The 25,080-nt window shown below is 42.0% G+C and overlaps 1 protein-coding gene across 2 annotated transcripts in view; it reads left to right on the forward strand.

The window, feature by feature from the left end:
• Positions 1-25,080, forward strand: part of TBXAS1 (thromboxane A synthase 1) — a 294,793-nt gene that overhangs the window by 136,421 nt on the left and 133,292 nt on the right. For both annotated transcript variants that reach the window (XM_054989134.1, XM_054989135.1), the window contains one exon: positions 2,136-2,232. In XM_054989134.1, coding sequence (XP_054845109.1) covers positions 2,136-2,232 — 97 coding nt within the window. The remainder of the gene's footprint in view (positions 1-2,135; positions 2,233-25,080) is intronic.

The raw sequence follows: 25,080 nt of genomic DNA on the forward strand, positions 1-25,080 counted from the left end.
GTGTATACATCAGAGAACTCTGATTTTTTTTTGTTCATAACTGGAAGCAAAACTGTGTATTGTTTTCCAAAACTGGGTGAAACAACTTGGTTAAGAATTGGACTGGTGTGTGTGCTCACGTGCACACACGCATGTAAGACAGTTTATTTAAAATTAAAAATGTAAGAAAATTTGGGATCTGGGATTGAATGCTCTTAGATTTTATTTAGCATTCTCCAAATCTCAAGGTTATTCCTCCATTTGGATTCCCCCCAAAACACTCTCCTGAATCTCTCAACTTGTTTTTATTTCTTAGTTAGGGCTAGGAAAAAATGTATTAAAGAACGTTGAATGATATACCAGAGAAGAGCCATCCGAGAAGCAGTTATTGTCAGAGGTGAAAGAAAGTGCTTGATACCTTCTGTTTGTTTTTTCCATTCATCACTTCTCAGATGCAGACTGAAAGCATAAAGGCAGCTGTGAACCTCACATAAAAGCTATTTTCATTAGTTTCCCCTGCATATTTTTAATTCCTTTGTGCGCTTGTGGATTTTCTTCATTTTCATTTCATTCTGTCTTTCTCCAATTCCCTATTAAATAACTGAATTCATCATGATGACACAGAAAGATCCTGTGACTTTGTTGAACATAACGGCTTGCAGCTTTGTTATGGGTTGTGAGTGTCCCCCAAAAGATCTATTGGTGATGAAACAAGATGTGCAACCAATTTGCTAGTTTCAATATACTTAGATTCAAGTAAACAAAATGCAATCCAGGTTTTCATAAAGAAATGCATTTTATATTGTCTGTGAAGTTCATTTCATGCCTCTGAAATAAGCAAAAGACAACACCTCTTAGAGTTTAAGTTTTATATCCATTGACTGTACTGATATTAGGGTTGCCAACTCTGCATTGGGAAATTCCTGGAAATTTCGGGGTGGGACCTGGGGAAGACGGAGTTTGGGGAGGAGAGGGACCTCAGTAGGGTATAATGTCAGAGTCCAACCTCCAAAGTAGCCATTTTCTCCATGGGAATTGATTTTTGTAGTCATAGAATTGTAGAGTGGAAGGGGCCTTACAAACCATCTAGTCCAACCCCTGCTCAATGAAGGAACAGCCTAAAACATCCCCAACAAGTATTCATCCAGTCTGGAGATCAGTTTTAATTTCCTCAGATCTCCAGTTCCCACCCAGAAGCTGGCAACCATAAACTATAGTAAAGACTTTTCTCAGTATGTGTCACATATCATTAGTTTTCATGCTGTTAAGATTTTGTGGTGTTTTGTAGTGACATCTAATACTGAGTAAAACCGTTTTATGTCTGAGGTATTCTAAACTCTTTGGAGTTGCCTTAGAAATGGGGACATAATAAGAGTTTGGGAAAGGGAAGGATATCAGCAAGGACAAATGCCCTAGGGTCCATTCTCCAAAGCAGCTGTTATCTTCAGGGGAACTGATGACCGTAGATCAGCTGTAATTCCGGGAGACCTCCATGCCCTACCAGGAGGTTGATGATAAACCTACTTTTCGACTATCCTGCCTTCCAGAAATAAATATTGCCTCCATCAGTATTCATATTTATTTATACAATTGTTTTCTGATCCTTCTTCCAAAACCCCTATCCGATCCTTATCCTCACAAAACTTATGTGGTAAGTTAGGCTGAGAGAGAGTGATTTAGGCTAGCCTCACTCTGTAGAATGTAGATTTGAATCCAAGTTTTCCCAGTAGTCCTATACTCTAAAGGCAGTCACCGAGGTCCTATTTGGGTAAAGACTACAATACTCAAGGAGGAGGAATTAATACTCCCCCCTTACACACAGTGTATTCCTTTCAGACATTACAGCGACACATAGTGGGAGTCCACCGACAGGGAATGTGCATGATGCTCAATGCTCCTATGCATAGTCACCATTGAATGGGAAAAACTGAAATAGTGGGCCAAATTTGGTGAGAAGGGGAAAATCTTTGATTAGGATCATCTGTTTTTCTTTTCTTTTTAAAAACTAATTGGCAACCACTGCTTTGAAGCTAGAGCAGTGGATTTTTGACCTACCAAAATAACCTCTCCTAAGTGGCAGTTAGCTCTGTTTGGGTGGGGAAAAGACAAGTATAAGATATGATTAAGATTAATATGATTCTTCTTTTCACATGCAGGTACTATATTGGCCGTCGTGCATATATGGTGGTTTCTGAGCCAGATATGATTGAGCGTATCTTAGTGGAAGACTTCAGAAACTTCACTAACAGAATGGTAAGCAGCCAAGATTTGTTGCTCTTCAGGAGAGAAAAAGAAAAGGAACACCTAAAAGCACGTGCAGTCATTTTTAGCATTTCAGTGGTTCAGTGATGAGGCAGGCCTCCCCCCAGGGGCACAGGCGCTTCTCTAGTATGCTCTCCACAATTCTCTTCTGTGTCTGGGCCGAGATATGGTACTAAGGCACTGGTGTAGTAAAGTGTTTAAATCTGTAATCCTGAGTTCTTTTACTAGGGAGCAAATCCCAAGAGGTGCTCTTGGATCAGGGAAAGGTGTTTCACATTGTTAGAGAGATAGGTTTGCAGGATCCAATCCATGTATAGGATGACACTGGTGAGGGCAGGGTGCTTCCACTCTAGCCTTAACCACAGACTCATTTGGTAATCTCTGATGAGCCCCTGTGTTCCTGCTTTGCCCTTCAGAGGCTGTCAAATGAGCCACTGTCCTCTCTGTTCCTTCATCTTCGATACTGAGCTAATACCATTTATAGAGCGGCAGTTAGGATTGTTGAGGTGATGCATATAAGTGCTCTGAACTCTCAAAAAGTGTTCTGGTAAATGCTTGAGGGAATTGTTCTCCTTGTCGCAACCAATGGTCCTCAGCAGGTTGCATGACCTATTGATGCATGTCATTGCTAGAGATCTTTGGAGAAGGCGATCTATTTGTCACCATACTCTGGCTTTGTACAGACACGTACGGTTGTGTGCTTGCTGTTTTCCTCTGCCAGCTTCCCTGCATAACCATAAATAATATCTAAAACTGACTTGACACTGAATCTCTGTCCATTGTCATCTAACTCAATCGTGCTCCCTACAGAATTTTCTTCTGTACAGAAATTCCTTGAAGTTATTCAGAACAAAAAAAGGTAGCATTTCTAAAATGGAAAAATTCCAGAGGTTTTCACATTGTCTCCACCATCTTTCTGATGCGTAAAATTTTAATAGCTGTGTCCTGAATTGGACAATATTGTTTGTTTATTGCATTTGAATGGAGTTGCGGTGGCATATGCAGGAGTTATCCACGCTATGGTATTCCCCAGCCCTGGCGCTAGAGTTTCTGGCACCGGCGGCCGGCTGGCTGGCTGGGCGTGCATGCGCACGCACACACCAGCCTGTGTGATGACATCACGTGTGACGTCATCACGGGCGTGCGCACGAGCTGGCCCGATTGCTGTGGCGGGTGGCTGGGACGGCGTGTGGGTGGCCTCCCAGCTCTCCCACTCGGTTGCCCTGCGCCACCCCAGACGCCTGCCCTTGGCTGCTGCGCCTGGACGGGGGTGTGTGCTGGCAGCGGCAGTGCAGGGAGAGAGGGCTTGGAGGCTGCAGCTCCGAGATGCATGCTCCCGCCCCCAGAACCTCCTCCGGCACCTCCTCCGGTGCCCCGCGCCCTGAGGCAACCGCCTACCTGGCCTCAATGGGTGTGCCGGACCTGGTTTTCCCTATTGCCATGTATGGATGTGAAAGTTGGACGGTAAAGAAAGCTGACAGGAAAAAAATTGATTCATTTGAAATGTGGTGCTGGAGGAGAGTTGTGCAGATACCATGGACAGCCAAAAAGGTAAATAAGTGGGTACTAGATCAAACCAAGCCAGAATTCTCCTTAGAGTCTTGTCTAAAATGACAAGACTAAAGCTATCGTACTTTGGTCACATCGTGAGAAGACAAGATTCTCTGGAAAAGTCAATAATGCTAGGAAAAGTGGAAGGCAGCAGGAAAAGAGGAAGACCTAAAATGAGGTGGCTTGACTCAATAAAAGAAGCCACGTCCTCCAGTTTGCAGGATCTGAGTAGGTCTGTTAGAGATAGAATGTTTTGGAGTTCAGCTAGCACCCTGTTGAGCGTTTCTGGGTGGCTGTGGATTCTTCCCTGTGTGTCCTGTGCCTCCTTTGTGGATCCTCCTGCCTGGGAACTGGCTTCCCTGCCTGACTCCTGCCGCTGGGGTTATCTGCAGAGTGTAAGGAAGAGAGAGTATGCTCCGGTCATAATTTTCAAGGAAGGACTTTTTGGGAACTTGGGTCTTGCAGGTGGCTTCAGCTCAATCAATTCTGCGTATGATTCTAGATGTATAATTACGCCTTGTTCTATAATTGGGTTGTGTTTAATGTAATTGTTTAACCTTTTGATTGTGATTTGTGGAGCACCCAGCACTTTACATTAACAGAGAATTTTTAGTAGTCATACAGGAGTGTATTATTATTGCCAATTACTTTGCTGTACGGTGCACTTTAAGAACATTAGGTCCTCAAGATCTTACCACTGTAGGTCATTTTCTGTCATCTGCTGGACATAGAGCAGGGGTCACTGGGGGTGTGGGAAGGGAAGATAGTTGTGAATTTCTGCATCGCAAAAGAGATTGGATTAGATGACCCTAGAGGTCCCTTCCAACCCTATGATTAATAATTCAATCTGGTTGGTCTATATCTGGGATACCCTAATCCTAGATTCATCATGCATTGCAAGGAAATACCTTACTAGGGGTATAGCTAAGGGGTATGTCTAAGGGGATATAATGAAAAGCTCTTGCACTTCAAAATTTTCTCCTATACCACTAGTGGAGAGGGGGATTGCAACTTCACTACTCACATCTATTTTCATCTATGGATGTGGAATTGCTGTGCTGTTACAATCCACAGATCCTGCTTGTATAGTAAACTGTAGCCTGAAAGACAAGAAGGTTTTGGTACCAGCGTTGGAGTTACAAATGAAGTAGGCAGTCATAGTATCTTGCCTTTTGCATTGCATATTGCCTTGATCCATTTCACGCATTTCAAATGACCACACATTAAAGCACATCACACCTTGTGCAATGGCTTTATCTAGAAATACAGACAAAAATGCGACTATTAGTCTACAAACAAGATGGAGAATGATGAGGAGAGAGAGAAAGACCAGCATATTCTGGCTAGTATGTGGAAGCCTTTCTACGTGGCTTTTATCAATGTTAATATAAAGCTTTTAGTCGAGAGAGCTTCTATTTATGTTTTTGAAAATTGCTCCAAGCCAGTTCTTTTTCTGCTTTTATTTTGAGATTCTCTTTGTTGAGTGTACAAAACATACGAGCGTATATTATTGCAACCCCCTCCCCAATGATATCCCTCTCTACTGCTATTTCACCTCCCCATCCTGCCCCTAATGCAATGCTGATAAACCTGAGAGCAGAAAGCATTTGGCTTTTGAGAATAAATGCTGGCCACAAAGCTCTGATAATGCAGCCCCTTCCTGAGCTTGAACATATGGTAGGACTTTTTTCCAGTGGAGGTTGAGGGCAGACGCTGATACTGCATTACCCCACACTATGTTTTATAGAAGTGTGTTTAGAAAAGTAATGAGGAAGTGGCCCAAGAACTGCATTTGTGCAATGAAGGAAAAGTTAAACACCAGCATGAAGTGCTTGTCTCACATCTCCTATTTTGCAATTGATTCAAGTTATACTCACCTTTGGCCTTTCATATACGACAGAGAAGGCGCCCTAGCCTGGTGGCATCCAGCAATAAACCCCACAGGGACTGAATGGCAAGTCCTAAACATGCCCTCCCACGGATTACGTGCAGCCGTCTCCAACAGGTAGCTTCTAAGCAGAGTAGTTCCTGCCACTCCTGAAAGACCCAAGAAAAGATTGCAAAAAGATACGTGCTGCTGTGCTGAGCCCCTCTCCACTTTCATGCCGTAGGATTTTTCTCTGGGCTGCTTAGCTGTCAGCTTCATTTCCAGTGTTGTTCATATTCTGTTTCTAGGTTAGAACAAAACATGATGACATGCTGGGATAGGGGGAATTAGCTCGGGATGTTTTTCATTACTCAGATGTAACTCTCATTTTAAAAAAGGCTGGCAGTCCCTGGATTGCAGTGTACATGGATCACTGGGGTGACTTAGCTACAAAGCTATAGCCAGCCCTCTTCTCTAGGTGGGGCAGCCACATTTCCAAGTGGAGTTTCAAAGAAACTAAGGCCAGTGGTTTTTCCACAACCAAGGCCCCTTGCATACATCAGCAGTCATTGCCAGGGATTAAAGTAACTTACATTTCTCTGGGGGGGCTCAAAGTAACAGGTGCAGGGAGCACTTTGACCACTTTTTAACGGCTCCTTACCAGCTTACTTTTACCCCTAATGTTGTCATGCTATAACAATTATTTGCCACTTGATTTTCCTGGAGAATAAGAAGGATGGTTTGCAAATGCTGGCTGTAGTTCAACAGTAACTCAGAATCGAGTGATAGGCACCCTGTCAGAAATTTCTAGAACCCCATGGCCAAACTGGTGTGCTTATGTGTATTTTGTTCTCTATTTATTTATATCATTTATATCCCACCTCTCTCTCCCCATAGTGGACTGAAAACAGCATATATTATTCTCTGCTCCTCCATTTGATCCTTACAAAAACTCTGTGAAGTAGGCTAGGCTGAGAGAGTAGGTGATTGGTGAGCTTCCAATGCAGAATGAGGATTCAAACCTGAAATTCCAGATCCTAGTCCAATATCAGTAGTCCATAAGCTACTAGCTTCAGGAATGTATGAAAACAGTTTTTTTCTTCGCAGATTTTTTTAACTTTGGAGGTTTGGAAGTTGTCTACATAATTACAATATCCAGTGTAAGTAAATAACTGCCTCAAGTTGCACCTCAACCACTTTCGACACACAATTATGTGAGTAGTCGTGGTAGCTAATGGTCACTCCCCCACATGCACACTTCTGGATGGCTCAAATATGGTAACTATTATGGTGACCTTGAAAAATCCAGCTTGAGCCAGTGCAAATCCTGGGTGGGCAGAGCTGAGCAGATTGGTAGGTGCTGTTTGGGCCAATGGACCCCAGCCACCACTGATTCTCCCCCACCACCATCACCACCCCCATGTTGTTTTAAACACAAGCTCTCATTCTTTCAGGAAGAACTGTCATAGTGTGCATGTAACATTTTTTGAAAAACCCTTTTAAGGCGGAGCTAATCAGTGCTCAAGGTGGAAAGATGCAGCCACTGGCCCACTTGGGGATTAGAGAGTTGGCAGCCACTCAGGGAAGGGGCTGTGGCTAAGTGGCAGAGCGTCTGCTTTGCATGCAGAAAGTCCCTGGTTCAGTCCCCGACATCTCCAATTAAAAGGATCCAGTAGTGGATAAGTAGGATTAGATCTTTCCCCCAAACTCTGGAAAGCCACGGGCAGTCAATATTGACTTTGATAGACCAATGGTCTGACTCAGCAGACAGCAGCTTCATGTATGGATTCACCCCTGTTCTGGCCCTGCATAACTAGAAAACCAGGCAGGTCAAGACTCAAGTATCATCCAGAAAAATCTAGAAAGTTATGAAAGAACAGGACATCTGGTGAGTAAAGAGTTAAGCAAGATGCAGTAAGAAGCATCAGAGGTAGGGAGATAAGCAGGGATGCACATGGGCTAGGCCAACAAATACTGCCCCAGCAGCACTGATAGCTGCCTGTGCTATGAGCCAAGTTGTGTGTATATGTGGGTGTCCTACCAGACCACACAGCAACATAGACTGTTTCCACTTTGTGGTTTCATGTCACCTTTGCTTCCACACTGGAACACTTTTTTAAAAGCATCTACATGACTACCTCCTCTAATTGTCCACTTTCCAGGCTTTCCCCTGCATTGTTAGAGTCTTTTGTGAAAGAGTGTAGTCCTATTGTACTTGCACACTGTCTGAACAAGAAGACACCCACTTTCAAGGATTCCTCCAAATTGGCACCATTTTCTTTCCCTCAGCCCCTCATGGCTAACGTTTCCCCCGCTGTGCCTCCTGAGATCTTTAAAAAAAAAACATTAATTGCTATAGAGCAATTCTTTTGCAATGACTTATTGCCATGATCTATTAATTCCTTTGAATTCCCAGTTTTAGTTAGTTAATGAGTTTTTTTTTTAAAGTCTCCAGTCTGGCCCTTTTAATTGCAAAGATACAAGAGGAAAAGTTTTTGTCCAGATTACCTAGCAATACTGGTGAGGAGAATGTGCAAGATGGCTGAAGTGGGGTGGGAATTCACTGTTCAAACAATCCTGTGGATACACCATTGCTGCTGTGAATGCCTCTGCATCCACACAGCAGCAATAAAAACAACATGGAGAATCTCCGCTGTGAAGGTTTCTTAAAAATTATTATTCAGCTTTGTATAGGATTTTTTGCTTGTTTTCGACTTTCTGATATCCTGCTTTATTGTATTGTTTATTAAATGGCTGTTTTCACATGTCTTTCCGGCTCTGGTATGTCACACAAAGCTCCCGCAAGGACAGCGTCTTCCTGGTGCAATTTTGCACGAGAACCAGGAAATTGTGCCAGGAAGAGGCTGTCCGTGTGGGAGCTTTGTGCAACGTACTGGTGCCGGTAAGACGTGTGAAAACAGCCAATGTCCCAGACCAGCCAGTGTTCATACTAATTTATACTGTGTGATCCACCATGAGTCACAGTGAGAAAGGTGGACTATAAATAACACAAATCAATAAAAATAAATAGATGTAGCTTTAGTTAGGCATGTTTTCTTAGTGTTCTCCACTGCTTGAACCCAGGGCAGAGACCAAACATACCTGGGAAATGTCGGTCATCTCTCTCCTGCAATATCAGGTTGCAATTTCCCCCTCCCTGCCCATCTATATCTCAGGCCAGAACTTTGACAAACCCAAGAGCTATGTCTATACAGGTTGTTCAGGGACCTGTCTAAATATGATCCCTCTCTGTCTTCATCTGTCCTTGATCTTGAGTTCCTCCCTAACCTGGTTGTAGCACATAGGCAAAGCATAGTGCTAACAGTTTCTGGATTTGGCAGGAGCTCCTGCTGGCCACAGAAAATGCCACCATCACTGCTGCTAGTGAGAAGTGGGACCACCAGACCCCACAGCCCTAGGAGATAAATTACCTTGTAGAATAGTGGGCAAGATGCCTACTACCAGATGCAGTTGTTGGAGTCTTAGAAATCAGTTCTAGCATTGGGGAGGGGAGACTGGGATGTATTGCAGAATAAACATGGAAGAAGTGCACTGGAATTGTCTAACCCTTTCTCTGTTCAGAAAACTTTCCAATATCTTTCTATAGATTCTAAAATATACACATTTTGTTCCCAAAGGAATGAGGTTTGTATTCACTAGAGGGTTAATAAACAATCAAATGATAATTCAATGAACCTGCTAAAAACTTTTTTTAAATCAGAGCTGACTGTGATCAGGTGTCAGGTCTTGGTGTGTTCATGAGACGAATGACCTTAATCTGTTAAATGCGCACTCACCAGAATACCTTACTTGCAGGATAGTATTCAGAAAAAATCAGGTTAGTTTAATCTGATGAGAAGGCCCTTGGAATATTCTAATTGGTTTACAACCTGGAAGAGCAGTTTGGTGGTTAAAAAAAGCAAGAGGGATCCTTATATGAAGCAAAGTCGTACAATTTAACTCCATATATTCCAGGAAGAATTAGCATCCACATGAAAATAATATTTGTGAGCCATTTTTTGACATGGATGACTTTTGTAAGCAGCGTATTTAACACTGGGAGACTGAAATGTAATTTTAAAAATATGCATATGTTCTGTCTTTGTTCCTTAAAAAGGTCTCCAGGTTACCACAATTAAGACAAATCCATTAAGGAGATTAAAAATAAGAACAAATAGCCAATATGCAACAGAACAGGAAGTCAGCCAATGAAACGAAATAAAAAGAAGCCAGATTCCTGAGCGACAAAAAGGTTTTAGTTTGTGCCTAAAACTAAATAATGGCTGATGAATGAAATGGGACAGGGCATTCCAAAGTGCCACCACAGAAAAGATCCTTTTCTCATTGGCCACCCACCTTATCTCCAAAGACATCTGGAATAGGTCTTTAGCAGAAGGTCTTAATCTATGGAACAGTTATTATGTGAGTTGATGGCCCTTAAGATATCCAGGTCCCAAGCCATTTAAGAGTCCCAACATTTAAGGTCAGACTAGCAGCCAGTGCAAAGCCAGTTTGGTGTAGTGGTTAAGAGCGCAGGACTCTAATCTGGAAAACTGGGTTTGATTCCTCACTCCTCCACGTGAAGCCAGCTGGGTGACCTTGGGCTAGTCACACCGCTTTCTAGAGCTCTCTCAGCCCCACCCACCTCACAGGGTGTTTTGTTGTGGGGATAATGATAACATACTTTGTAAACCGATCTGAGTGGGTGTTAAGTCATCCTGAAGGGCAGTATATAAATTGAATGTTGTTGTTGTTGTTGTTGTTATTATTATTAAATATATATATAGTTGAATCTGTGAGACCTAGCTGCCATGTTGAGTGCTAATTGAAGTTTCTAAACAGTTTCCAAAGGGCCACATATAATGAACTGGTTGTTCTGGAATAGTCATACAGATAAACTGTCTGAGATTGGTTTTAGGTGGGCAACTGTGTTGGTCTGCAGTAGAACAGCAGGATTTGAGTCCAGTGGTACCTTAGAGATCAACAAGATTTTCAGTGTGTAAACTTTCGAGAGTTACAGCTCCTTTCTTCAGTTGTGTTCCATGGGCAAAAATTCTTCAACATGCTGAAACATTCTAGTGAGTCCATGCCATGATCATTTTGCATGTATTTATTTATATCTTGCTCTTCTCAAAGGGAACACAAAGTAGCAGAGAACATCGTTCCCCTCCCTGTTCTTTCACAACAACCATGTGACATCAATTTGACTGAGAGAATGTGACTAGTTCAGTGTCATCCAACGAGCGTACGCAGTAGGGGGTGGGGATTCAAACCCAGGTCTCCCAGGATCCTAGTTCAACACTTTATCTGCTACACTATGCTAGCACTCAAATGCTGTTACTCTTGATTTTTTTCCTGTTTAACTATTCTCTGAATGATATGACGAATATGTTAATATAGGGAGTTTTAAAACAAGGTAAATAATGATGGTTATAAAAAGCAGCTTTGGGTGAAAAGGCATAGGTGTGTGTGGGCAGGGGGTGTCTGCTCTCCCTGGCTGTCTTCCCATCCATTTTGCATCACACACCATTACTGGGAATCAACAGAACCTTTGCTGGATGCTGCCCCCCCATCATACGTAGTCACTGCATGGCTGTGCCAGATCTTTGAGGAAAACTCTTTTCAAAAGACTGTTCCATACCACACTTTAATGATTGGGTGGGGGGAAGGATGCTTGTTAATCATTTGTCGCAGCAACCCAAAAAGGCTCTAGATCCAAACTCAAAATGAGTTTCCTTGCTGGTATCCAAATACAGCAAATCCAGTGTTAATTTCCTGCAAGGCTAAATTTATTTCATTTTTACCCATGTAATCACTAGGTAGGCAGTAATGACCTCATATTTTTCCACTTAATGTACACTTGGCTAAATGGAATGCTGGATCCATATTTTTATTTTATGCTAATTAACGTAGACTTGAACCTTCAAACACATCCAGCTCCTTGGGACAAAGTAAGAATTAGTGCATAGACCTCATTCCAACAAAGCAAGGCATTGATTTTAATTTAGATTAGCACAAACATTTGCTGTGAATCATAACTGGCTATTCCAACCTCGTTCACCTGTTCCTGGTCTGTGTTCTGTGTGAACATTTACTGTTCAGGGCACTGAATGTTCTCTGTGTATGGGCTTTTCCACCCCCTTGACGTATTTTTGATTTTCTTAGCATTCAATTCCCATGCATTTTAATCAGTTTGGGTATAGTTCTTCCGCACTTCTGAACTCCCTCAGCATTTTTACGATTGTGAAGTTGGTATATTTTGTTCTGCATGTGCCTTAATAATCAGGATTTTCAGCTGAGTGTGCTGTCGTCATCAGAGGTGTCATTGATGACATTAAACCATCCCATTTTTTAATAAAAACATATATGCTTATATCACTATAATCTAAGGGCTGAATTTTAAAAAGATCAAAAATGAACACATGGGGAAGTCTCTCCATGAGTAAGCCTAAAAGAGGAGCAGCTCTTCCACACAGGGCTTTTTTTTCTGGGGAAAGAGGTGGTGGAACTCAGTGGGTTGCCCTTGGAGAAAATGGTCACATGGCTGGTGGCCCCGCCCCCTGATCTCCAGACAGAGGGGAGTTTAGAGGAGGCACAGAGGGCTATCTAAACTCCCCTCCGTCTGGAGATCAGAGGGTGTGGCCACCAGCCATCTGACCATTTTTAAGAGGTTCCGGAACTCTGTTCCCCCGCGTTCCAGCTGAAAAAAAGCCCTGCTTCCACATATATGTAAGTCCCCCCCCCCCCGGTCCAAACCAGAGAGCCATACCCAAGCAGACCCAAAGCCAGGAGGCGGAGGCTGGCTCCACCAAGGCAAACCAACCTCTGTTGGATGAAGCCTGGAGAAGCAGCTGCTCTGTACTTTTCAAACAGCACTGCTTTTTTTGGTGCCAGAAGTGACCACTCTCCTGTCTCAGGCCACCAGGGCTTTAGCGATTTTTTTTTTAAATTATCATTTTCATATTATTATATTGACCTACCATTGTAACAACAGATGCAACAGATTCTTTGAATTCTCAGATTTCATTAACAAAAAGTAAATCCTTAGCCCCTTTTCTTGCCAAGATATAAGAGAAAAGGCATATCTCTGTACTGGAATGGGCTAGGGACTTACTTCTTTTTAAAATGTATGTATTGTTACATCTTAGGTCAATATAATGTTATGAAAATGATGATTTAAAAAAAGATAGAAAACAAAACCAGGAATGGGGGAGTGGTTCAATGGCAATGGGTGTCCAATAATCGAAAAGTGGGTTGGAGGTGGGTGGGAGTGGGCAGGACAAAAAAAAAAGCAAAAGAAACATTGTGCACAAGGTAAAAACCATCTCAAATTGGCTTCCAGAAAAAGATTGGAGTAAAAGTGGTATCAAAAGAACTGGAAAAAACCTTGCGGGGGGGACCAAAAAAGACAGAAAAATGTGTGTGAAAATCAGGATAAATCGAAGCAGAGTGGGGCCAAAACCGATGGAAAACCCCATGCAGAAAACCCGTGTGTGTTAATTACTGCAAACGGCTCCATTTATGACTGTTGCCTCTTGCAGAAATATATATGATAAAAGATGAAGTGTAACTCACACAGCTTGTGTCTGCCTCTATCCACCCATTAACTCTATACAGCCCATTAACTAAGCTGATAATGATAACAACAGCAGCAGCAACAACAATAACAACCTTGTGCTCAGGGCTTTTTTTCTGGGAAAAGAGGTGATGAAACTCAGTGGGTCACCCTCGGAGAAAATGGTCACATGGCTGGTGGCCCCGCCCCCTGATCTCCAGACAGAGGGGAGTTTAGATTGCCCTCCATGCCGCTGGGCGGCATGGAGGTCAATCTCAACTCTCCTCTGTCTGGAGATCAGGGGGCGGGGCCACCAGCCATGTGACCATTTTCAAGAGGTTCCGGAACTCCGTTCCCCTGCGTTCCCCCTGAAAAAAAGCCCTGCTTGTGCTTATATACCACTCTTCAGAACAACTTAACACCACACTCAGAGCGGTTTACAAAGTCACTGTCATTATTAGACCCACAAACAGACACCCTGTGAGGTAGGTGGGGCTGAGAGAGCTCTGAAAGACCACCCAACTGGCTTCAAGTGGAGGAGTGGAGAAGCAAATTCGGTTCTTCTGATCAGAGTCCTACCACTCTTAACCACTACACCAAACTGGCTCTCTCAATGCAATTTGGTGTGGAACCAGCTTCCTGTTAAGTGCCGGATCTTCAGCAGACATTGGGAACTGGATTGCAACGGCAACTAAATAATTTAACAATACATTCCATATAGACTACAAAATCTCTCTGCACATGTTCTAGTGCCAGTTAGACACTTTAAAACCCAATTGGTTCCAGTTGGAGATATTTAAGCATGTTCATAACTCTCCCATTGAAATCACTGAGCACAAGCCAGCAATTGATCACAAAGTCCTGTTGAAAGCAGCGTGGAACGACAGGTGCAGTCCAGTCGTATGTTGTGATAAATCCTATTGCTGTAGTTACACAACTAAAGGTTGATGGGTTTTCTCCTGTGTATTCCCTTTGGCTAGATTATATCTTCAATTATATGAAAAGTTAAGCCACACTTTGAAGGCCATTTAAATGCTGCCAGACAAGGAAATTTACTTTGCAAATATGAATAAGACTTTCCCTAACTTGGTAGTATCCTTAACTTTCTTCAGTGGTGAGGGGTAGTAGAAAAAACATTCCCATAAACCATTTGCTAATTGGTCACCAATGTTAAATCTGAAAGATAATTAAATAAAATAATAGTTTTTAAAGGAAGGATTTATTTTCTACCAGACTCCCAGAATATTGACTTCATGGATGTTAAACAGAATAAAGTACACACCTTTATAACTGGAAGCAGTGATTCTAAGCAATTGTGTAGTGTAAAATAAGGTATAATGAATCACAAAAAAATAGTGTTGGAGGTTTCTAGGTAATTAATTCTTTCCTGTTGAAAGCATTGTCTCACAGAATATTCCTAAGAAATTTAACAATCATTTTCACCTTAATATTAACTGAGTAGAGAAAGCCAAAGATTCCAAAATACATATGTAACATTTACAAAACTTGTATTATCTCATGACTCTTTGAGTACTCCAAAGATTCCTGCAGTATTTCTTTTATTTATACATGACCATCCAAACAAATCTACAGTACATTTCACAATCATTGCTGCATAAAACATTGTAAAAGAATATTATTACTCTGGCCAGGATAGGCCATGCAAGCCCAGTCTCATCAGATCTTGGAAGCTAAGCAGGGTCGGCTTTGGTTAATAATTGGATGGGAGATCTCCAACATAGATAAGTGTTTGAGAGGCAGGCTATGGCAAACCACCTCTGTTAGACTCTTGCCTTGAAAAACCCAGCAAAGGTGTGTGTGTGTCACCATAAGTCAACTATGACTTGATGGCACTTTCCCCCACCAAAAACATTATTAAAAGACACAATTATCCCCTGCTTAACCAATTCCTCCCCTTAACAGTCCTCCCACCAGCCTTAGGAAAACCCACTTAACATTCAGGCTGTACCCAGTCCAAGGAATGAAATCATAAAAAGCTCTTCTATATCTGATTATATTTCTCCATATTGTCATTTTCCCTAAAGTTAACTCATTTGCATGTTGCCAATGCTACCGTTCTGGAGATCCATTATTCAAAGTGCAGCCAATTACACTAAGCTGAATTCTATAAAGTACTTACAGAGGCAGCTCTTTCCTCATCTCCTCCCACCCAAGACACCCAAGAAGCCAACTCTGGGAGCCAAGGGAGTGTCATGGGCAAGAGAGATAAGGGGAGTTGTAGTAAGGACAAGGAATCAGGTGAAACTGTCCTTTTTCCTTTTTCAACAGGCATAGAAAGGGCACCAGAGTAAGCTTTCCATCTACACAGAAGGGAGGAGGTGCAAATGTATATCCCGTTCCCCCTCTTTACTGCACCCCGTGCTCTTGTGGCATTTTGTCCACAAGGCTGTCTTGACCATCGGCTCAAGAGGGGAGAAGACTTTGAGGGCTGTTGGCAGAAGGGTATGGTGGGGAAAGATTCATCTCTGTGAGCACGTTCCACTCACTGTTCATGGGATCGATCCCATTGTGGCCACTAGGGCTACCCATCTTAATAACCTTTTCCCGTTAAAGTAAGACCTTGTATAGATCAAATACATCCTGGGGCAATAATCTAAATGCTAAATTTAAGAAGAAGCATGTGCTGTCAAGTTACGACTGACTCATTGCAATTGCAACCATGGGCAGGAGCAGAGGTGCTTTGCCATTGCCTTCTTCTGTGTAGCAGCCCCAGCCTTCCTTGGTGGTCTCTTATCCAGGTAGTAGTGACCGTGGTTGAGCCTGCTTTCAAATTTCCAAAGCTCCCAAACTCCGATGAGTTCAGGATAATCACCTTGCTTCTACATTTAAGCCTCTCTAAAACCATATTAAGTACGTTTGAAATATTTTTAATATTAAGGCAATACTGATGGCACTTTTTTATCTTCCAGTGGACATTTATTTCCCAATAAACAGTGGTAAAAGATTAAATGACCCTTAAAATAAATTTCAGAAAAGCCACAACAATCACAACAATGACAAAAACAACCCAGGGTCTTGTGGCCTCTTAAAACTAACAATTTATTGTGTCATAAACTGTTGTGGACTAGATCCACTCTGATGAAATAGGCTCTAGTCCTTATGCCACAATAAATTTGTCAAAAGTCTCTTATTCAAATAATCTGAGTCCCCATTAAGAGCACAACAACAACAACAACAATTGTTTGATGATTTGATAGCATGACATTTAAACCATGAGTGGAGCTTTCCAAATTAATCAGAAGGGAATGAAGATTGGTGAGTTGGTGCCCTTAGGCAAGGGTAAATACTAGATAATCTAGGTTAATCTGACTGCTGAAATGAAGCTTCAAAAAGATTACTTGTGTCAGCAAATAGCCACACTATAGATGGAAACTGAGACTGGAATCAGTTCACGGCTGAGAAGGAAGAATTTGTTCACAAACCCCAAAGCATTTGCAGTGCCTTAGTCTTGACATTACAGCTATAATTTTACGAGAGTTGCTTACCTTTACTCATTTTCATCCTGCAGTGTGTTTAATTAAAGATTCAGAGATCCCACATCTGGATTTGCTCAAATGATCATGTGGACTGGTCTTGGAGTAAAAACACAATGATATAAAAGACTGTGACTCCAAACTTAACTTTTTAAAACTAATGGTTGTTTTGGGCTTGTGAGCACAGGGGAAGTACAGTTCAAATTTGACTTTAGTGGAGTTTGGAGCCACATTAAACCATGAGGCAATTGTATGGCAGCTGTTGAAGAACATTTGCCCTTGGCAGTTCTCCATGGAGCTGATATAGAAGGCACATAGTTTGTGTGTTGGGTCACATAAATCCAGTGCCTGTGTATTGGGGTAGTATTGCCTAGTGGTGATGGTTGCACAGGTCTGAGGACTTTGTTTGCAAATGGATCGGCCAATGAATCCAATATCCTTTTGAACCGTGGGGTCTGCTGATTGTGTGCTATTGTGGGTATGTTATTTTCAGCAGATTCCATCGGATAGCCATCTCAGTTCAAGTGGCCTTAACTCCAGTACTTTGATCTTTTGCACTGAATTAGCTGTACATAGGATTGCATTCAAGGAAATACAGTGCAATCCTAAGAACACTTTCCAGGGAATCAGTCCCATTGAGTATATTCTGAGGAGACCTGCTTAGAATGGCACTATTAGTCTGTTCCCTTATACTATCAATTCTAGTCCAATACTATAGCACTAGCATTCCTTCCAACCCTACCATAATGCTTGAGCTGAAAGTTAGCAAATGTGCCTGATTGCTGTCCAAACTGGCAGCTGTGCTCCAAGCTGTTTTATACATTGCATTTTTAATGTACTTCTGTGACCTTTTAAAAATGTGCACCTAAAATTCTATTTGTTGATCAAAATGTTTATACCTTTTCTGTATGGTATTCTAAAACACCACAAAAACAACAAAACTCTATTCTAGGGTGAACAAATAATTATACAGTAAATGCAGTAGAGTCATCAGAAACAGTGCTGGTTGTATTCAGCTACAAATTGAGAACAATCAATGAACCCCAAAGTTTCTTTCAAAGAGTACTAACTTTATTTATTGCCTACAAACAGAACAAAATGCACTCTCTGGAAGGAAGTTTCTCAGCTTCAGTGGTCTTGCCCCTTCTAACTATGTGCAGGGAGCTCTGCGTTGGTGCTGTCACCAGTTTTTAAAAACAATTTTCAGGTATTCTGGGACCAAGTTGGATTGGGATTGTAGTAGCATGCGGAGGCTTTAAGATTTCTCTGAGAACTGTGCTGTTTCTCCAACCCGAAGTAGCCCCAGAGAGCTGCTATTTGTTGCGTTGGTCTTTAATCCAGGTGGTCTTGTTGGAAATACAACAAACATAGGCAAGCTAGGATTGGCCATATCTGTCTTTAAGTGCACATTCATGGCCAGTTCAGGCCCAATGCTATATAATGTGAGCAATGGCCTTCTCAGAAGGATAAATTCATTTATATGAATAGTAGGATTTAAGTCTAGTGGCACTTCAGAGACAAGATTTTCAGAGTGCAAGCTTTCGAGAGTCAGAGCTCCCTTCTTCAAAAGCTTACACTCTGAAAATATTTTTGGTCTCCAAAGTGCCACTGGACACAAAACTTACTGTTCTACTGCAGACCAACTTGGCCACCCACCTAACTATCCTTATTTATAGGAATTACTTGCTAGAACCACTAAAGATAACAATGCTAACTGCCATTTGGTCTGTGCTTCATCTTTGTTTTCAAATTTTTCATCTTTTTCATTGAGCTCATCCGTGGTTAATGGGGCCAACATTCCTTGTTAGGTCAGCTGCATTGGTCCAACTTGTCTCATTCTGCCTGGAAACTCAAGTTCCTTCCCAGGGTGCTGCTGTTGTAACATAATACAATAAACTTCCATTTGACAATAGATGACTAGCAGCACTGTATGTGAGAAGCTGACACAACTAGACAGCAGGGTTTGGGGACTGTCAAACAGGATATTAGAAAGGTGGTAATCAAGTATTTGAAATATGACTCAAAGGAGTAAACATCTGCAGTAACAGAAAAACACTATCACGGTCTTTCAGCATGCCATAGGACTTCTGTTTCCTTCTTTAGAGTGAAGTGTTTGGATAAAGCTGAGTAACAAGAGCATTATCCAAACTGCTTTTCTGGAAATGTTCTTACAAAGGTTTCCTTTGCCCTCTCTTTTAAGGGAAAAGCAAGGAGGTGTCAGTGACATTTGTAAAGGTTTTCAGAGTCAGTTCCCGCTTTCTGTAGGCAACTGTTTCTTTGTTTGTATATACTGTCTTCTCAAGCAAGCTGGTAACTCATGGAGGGCTTGTGGTTCATTTGGTAAAGAAAGACCCAGGGGGTTTACTCTGTCATATTTCCTATTAAATGGTTTCAGGCAGCAAGAGAGAGCCCCTCTGTGCCTGAGAGAGCCCCTTTCAGTCAGACTGGACAATATCGAGGAAGATGGACTAGTGTGCTGACTTATCATAAGACAATTTCATATGTTCAGTTTGTATGAGGGCATGACACATTTTTATGGGAAGAGACTGTGGCTCAGTGGTACAGCATATGGGTTGTGTGCAGAAAACACCAGAAATGTGCATGAGAACATTTTTGTAAAGTGTGTGTGTATGATATATGTCTGTCTACATATCTGCCATGAGTGTTTTCTGTATTCTGTGCTCTGTACTGATCTTCTGAGAGTATGTGAAGTTGCATATCGGTGGCCTATTTGGCTGGAAGTTGCTTATCTTACAGGTGCCTACTGTGACTACTTTCGTTTTCGCAGCCATGCGAGAATGTGTCCTTGAGAACCGGCTTGAGCCTGGGAACTGAAAATGACTTCATTTTTGCTTCTGTCCTCCAATTCTTCTCTCCTTCTGTTTCAACCCCCCTCCCCCCTCTTCCTGGCTCCTTCGCGCCAGATTACTAACCATCCATATCCTAAAGGCGGGAACATTCCCTATAACTAACGCCTCCAAACTTCTACACATCACTTCTGCCAGTACCCTAGTCTGTGTATGCTGATGCTGATGGATCTCTAATAAAGTAACTTTAACTCATACCCTGGAGTGTGTGCAGTGGAGTACTATGGGGATCTAACTGCCAGAACCTGACAGTGTGTGTATATAATGCCATTAAGTAACGGATGACTTATGGCAACCCCATAGGGTTTTCAAGGCAAGAGATGTTTGGAGATGGTTTGCCATTGTCTGCCTGTGTGTAGCAACCCTGGATTTCCTTGGTGGTTTCCCAGCCAGGTACTAATCAGGCTCACCCTGCTTAGCTTCTGAGATCTGATGAGATCAGGCTAGGCTGGGCCATCCAGGTCAGAGTAAAAAGAACAAGTCTGTAATATAATGGAATGGTTCAGGAGGGCCCTTTTAGAAAGGGGAAAGGATTGTAGTCTGTTCTACTGTTTAGTGTATGTATGATCTTACTCTCAGTGCATTGGCTATGATACGTCATTTTTTAAAATACTGTTTTATACTGTTTTTGTCTTCATTGTTTTCTAGTTTTGTAATCTTAGTCCTGTTGCATTGTTTCTTGGATGTCTTATGCTGTCTGATTGCATTGTTTTAGATTCTGTAATCTGCCTTGAGTCTTGGTAAGAAAGGTGAAGTATAAATAAAGTAAAAACGAAATTTAAAAGAATTAAAAGAAATTTAAAAGAATGCCTGGCATCACCAGTTTTAAAAGATCTCTGCAGAGACTGGGGAAGATCTTTCTTCTCCTGTCAGAAGAGACAGTACGGAGATAGATGAGCCAATGAATTCAGTATAAGGCAGTTTCATACATTCATATATTGCAGATGCAGCAGTTCTCTGCTGATGAATCCTAACTAAGTGCCACCCTTTGTTCTGAATTCACAAGCACTGTTGTGGATTAGCATGCATTGAAAGGGTGGGAAGAAATTCACTCTTTAAGTATTCAGATAATGAATATGGGAGTGTGCTTAAAGGCTGCTATGGGCTAATGAATCCTGGTGAAACTGCACTTCTTCGGTACCCTATTTCCTACCCTATACCTTTGTGCTCAGCAACATAAAAATAAGAATACATGACTTATTCCTATCTGAAGAAGTTTAGCTGCTTCCCTAAAGACACCCGACACACAAGACAGGTAAAACAAATAACTCGAGCAACTTGTTGCAAAAACCAGCAGTAATAAATGCCCATTTAAAATCAAGTTCAACTCTCATATCCAGCTGCACTGTGTTCAGCAGATTAAGAACAGTTCGACTTGCCAGGGAAGTGTATAGAAGGATGGGGCACAGTGTACTTCTCCGGGTAATGAGTTCCGTGGGGAGGGTGGCACAACTGGGAGTGAGCTGTTCCACTCCCTCGCAGTTCCAACTTCAACAAAGGAGGGTTTGGTGGAGCAAGCCCTCAGCTGCGCAGCCAGTGTGATGGGACCGTACAAACGGGAGACGGTGCTGTTTCTGTCAGCTCTCCTGAGATCATATGCTTGCAATAACTCCTCTGCATTTCTATAAGTGTTATTGCTGCTTATAGAGCCGTTCTGCGAAACTTGGCTGGGTTGAGATTGTCTTGCATGAAAATTTTGGCAGAGGAAGCTCTGTCGCCATACAGTGGGCATATCACGGGAGCCAACTGGTGTTCCTGCTGTCAAGAACAGGAAGAAGTGCCTTGATGTTAAAATATTTTTGGCTGCTCCACACTCTTTATTATGAGAATGTCAGCAAGTTAGGAAACACTTATCCAAACAAAAGCTTGTAAGCGGACTTTTGAGGCTAACCCTCGTTAGGGAAGCACTTTAATTATGTGCTTAACTCCCATTAGTTTCAGTAGGGCATGAAGATTTGTTTAGAGCTAAGCATGTACAGTTCAACTTCATTTGTCTGAATGGCCTGGAGGACATCCAAAACATCTGGATAATCAGAGGTTTTGGCATGCTGTTTACATTGCCATATGGTCTCAAGAGAGACATCTAGTGAACTTGAACAAGAACTTTCCAGTTTGGGTTTGGGAGCCTACTATAAATTTGAGTATGCTTTTGTTACTCTGTTTACTGTTGTTAGTAAATTGGTATTTCATATATTTATTTAGCACCAGCAATTCTAGATCAGGGGTCACCAAACTTTTCTTTAATGAGAGCTACTTCTGAGTAATGAAGAATATCCCAAGCTGGTCCCCTCCTCCCTGCATGTTACCAAGTTTTGTTCTGTCCTGTAAAGTGAAATGGACTAGGAAAGGTACCAGAAATGAAGCTATCAGCTAAGTTGTAGAAAGAAAAATCGTATGAAATAAAAGCTTTAAAAAAACTAAACCAGATCTTTTCACGGTCTTTTCCTGGACTTTCTAGGGGCTGGAGCAGGTGGAGAGCTACTTGTAGCTCATGATCTACCTGTTGGAGACCTCTCTAATAATAACAACAACATTCGATTTATATACCACCCTTCAGGACAACTTAATGACCACTCAGAGCCGTTCACAATGTCTGTTATTCTTATCTCCACAACAAACACCCTGTGAAGCGTGTGGGGCTGTGAGAGCTCCTAGAAGCTGTGACTGACCCATGGTCACCTAGCTGGCTACAAGTGGAAGAGTGGGGAATCAAACCCAGTTCTCCAGATTAGAGTCCTGCGCTCTTATCCACTACACCAAACTGGCTCTCTAGATTCTGTACAGAACAGAATGATATGGTCTCTATTCATATAGCTCATGGTTGACATTAGGCAGAGAAAGGGAGGATAGGGCAGGGCTTGACAGTCATCTTTGTGCATGTCCAATTCTAAATTACAGTTAAAAACACTACCCCTGGAAAATGTATCTCTAATTCCTCTGCCTTAAACAGTAATTAATGGAATTATGTTTCTGTTTAAATCAGTGGAATCTACACATTCCTTCCTTCCTGTTATGAGCTACTTTGCTCATGTTGTCTGTCTTCACTGGAATGACCACAGTGGCTCACTGCCTACTGTAGATTCTCTGATCTCATGCACAGCTAGTGGTAGAACATATCAGAACGTCTAGCACCGGTGTATTCACTGATCTGGACAATTCACAAGGTAAGCCAGGCTAGATGGTAGGGTAGGGTAAGGAAATTTACTATTTTGTTTTATTTATTCATTTTAAATATTTCTATCCTTCCTTATCTCCTTAGTCTGAAGGTGGCTTCCAATTCAACAACAGGTTGCAAGGACGCAAGACAACATAACAGTGCATTAACATAAAAACAGTGTATAAATTAAAAACCCACCATCTAAAAATGCAGCCAGATATGCCAAAACAGTTTATTCACCGCCTCCAGCCTTCTGAAATAAAACTGTTTTACGTGCCTTCCTAAATGCTGCAAGTGAAGGCGCCCTCTGTACGCACTGTAGTAGGCCCCTCCAGAAGATGGTGCCTCCCCCAGAAAAAGCCCATGACCTAACTGCTGCCGTATGGATGACTGTCAGAAGAATATTGTGGGAGTCTACCAGGAGTTCAATACGTTTTGGGATTAGGGGAATGTATACACTGGACTGGACTTCCTAGTAAAGTGTTGAGAATCATCTGGGGACTATTTTACATCTAACTGTTATTTAGGTATACACCTAAGTTTCTAAGCGTGTGTTAAAAAGCGTGTGGTGTGTTAAAAATGTAAAGTGTAAATGTGAGAAACAGGTGTCTGAAAATAGGTGTGACAGGTATACTTGTCAGATAACTGTGATTGATTCTGGCTGCCTGTTGGATGTTCATGTGATGGCAAACCCAGATTTTTTGCTACGTAACTTGTGAAACAGAGCATTAGAGAGTTTCAGGGCTGGGAATCCAGGGTGAATACTTCCATTAGAAATGACAGATTGTTTCATACATTGGAATGTGCACTTTCTTTTGTAGAGGTCTGCATGGCTAGATAGTTCCTTTAGGCTTCCCCTGCTTTCTTTGGGTAAATAGGGATAGCTTTCCAGAATTTGGCATATGCAGAGAAAGACAAAGAAAATACGGGGCTAATTTGTTTGAAAAGGAACCTGAATGTAAATAAAAGTTAATGTGGAATTATTAGCAAGATTGGTTCAGCACTGATTTAGTTCTGCACTTAAAAGGTGTATCTGAATATACCAAATGCCTTTTTAAAAAAAGATTTCTTTTAGAATCAATGCCACTATTGTATTCTTCAAAATCTATGTTACTAGTAACATTTAAAATCAATGACTACTATTTCCTTGCCTTATGAGAGTGTGTGTGGAGTATAAGTTCATTAATCTTTGCACAGCAAATAGACCTTTTTGCCATAACACAAAAGTTGGCTGGATGGGGTTAGAAATCAATGGGTAGTTTTCTGCACGAGAAAATAGCCTGGTCAGTGGGGCAGCTTTGGAAAAGGTCCCCCCATTCAAAATGGAAACCTTTATCTGACATTTAGCTTCTATTGTGTCTGTTGTTTGCCTTGCTTTCTCTAAAGTGTTTGCTCTGCAGGTGGGTTGCGATCTTTTTTAAGTCTTGTGCAGGATGCATTAACAGAAGAGGCCACCTGATACTCTTATTGATTGTTACAGCAGACAAGAGCTGCAGAGCAGGCTGTTTAAGAACAATATCAGGGTGGCTCCGGTACAAATCTTCATCTTATGAATACAGCACTGTTGAAAGCCGTTTGCCTTCTGAGCCTGTGTCTTGGCATGCTTGGGAAGAGGGACAAGAAGTCTGGAAGATGATTCCAGTGGCCATCCTACTTGTCACAGCGATTTTTGTTTTTGTAGTTAATGTGGTTCAGCTTCCTGTGTGCTCCGTTCGCTGTGAACAGAAGCTTTGCATACCATCGCTTAACCCACAGGTGTGTGATGGCCAAGCGCCTCTTAGAGCAGCAATTCCCAAATGATGTGCTGGGAGAGAAGCACTCGTGTGATACCAGAAGTCAAAGAAAACACCCAGATCAGGGAATCCTGCAGAATCTTGCAGAGAGAGGAGGGGGGGGGACTCTGAGTCTCACACATTCTAAAAGAAACCTTTGGGGCTGTAAGAGTGAAGTATGCCTCCAGGTTTTAATTCAGACAAAAAGTGTGCTTCTCCTGTCAGAAATTTAGTGCTATGAGTACGGATTGAACACAAGCAGATTTTTAAAAATATCTGCTCAAAGTACAGCACATGTGGCCAGAGGTCTATAGACTTTGAGAGACCAGAACCCCCATTAACAACAACAACAACAACAACAACAACAACAACAACAACAACAACAACAACAACAACAACAACAACAACAACAACAACAACAACAGTGTGCTTATATCTTGCTCTTCTAGACAAATTAGTGCCCACTCAGAGCTAAGCTATAAGAGATGAATTACATGAGGAGGAACATGTGGAGGGAGTCGCAATGTTAGCCGGGAAGGTGAGTTTTAAAAGAGATCGGAAGGCTCTGTTAATTTC

This window comes from Eublepharis macularius, chromosome 9 (genome assembly GCF_028583425.1).
Source record: "Eublepharis macularius isolate TG4126 chromosome 9, MPM_Emac_v1.0, whole genome shotgun sequence".
Lineage (NCBI taxonomy): Eukaryota > Metazoa > Chordata > Lepidosauria > Squamata > Eublepharidae > Eublepharis > Eublepharis macularius.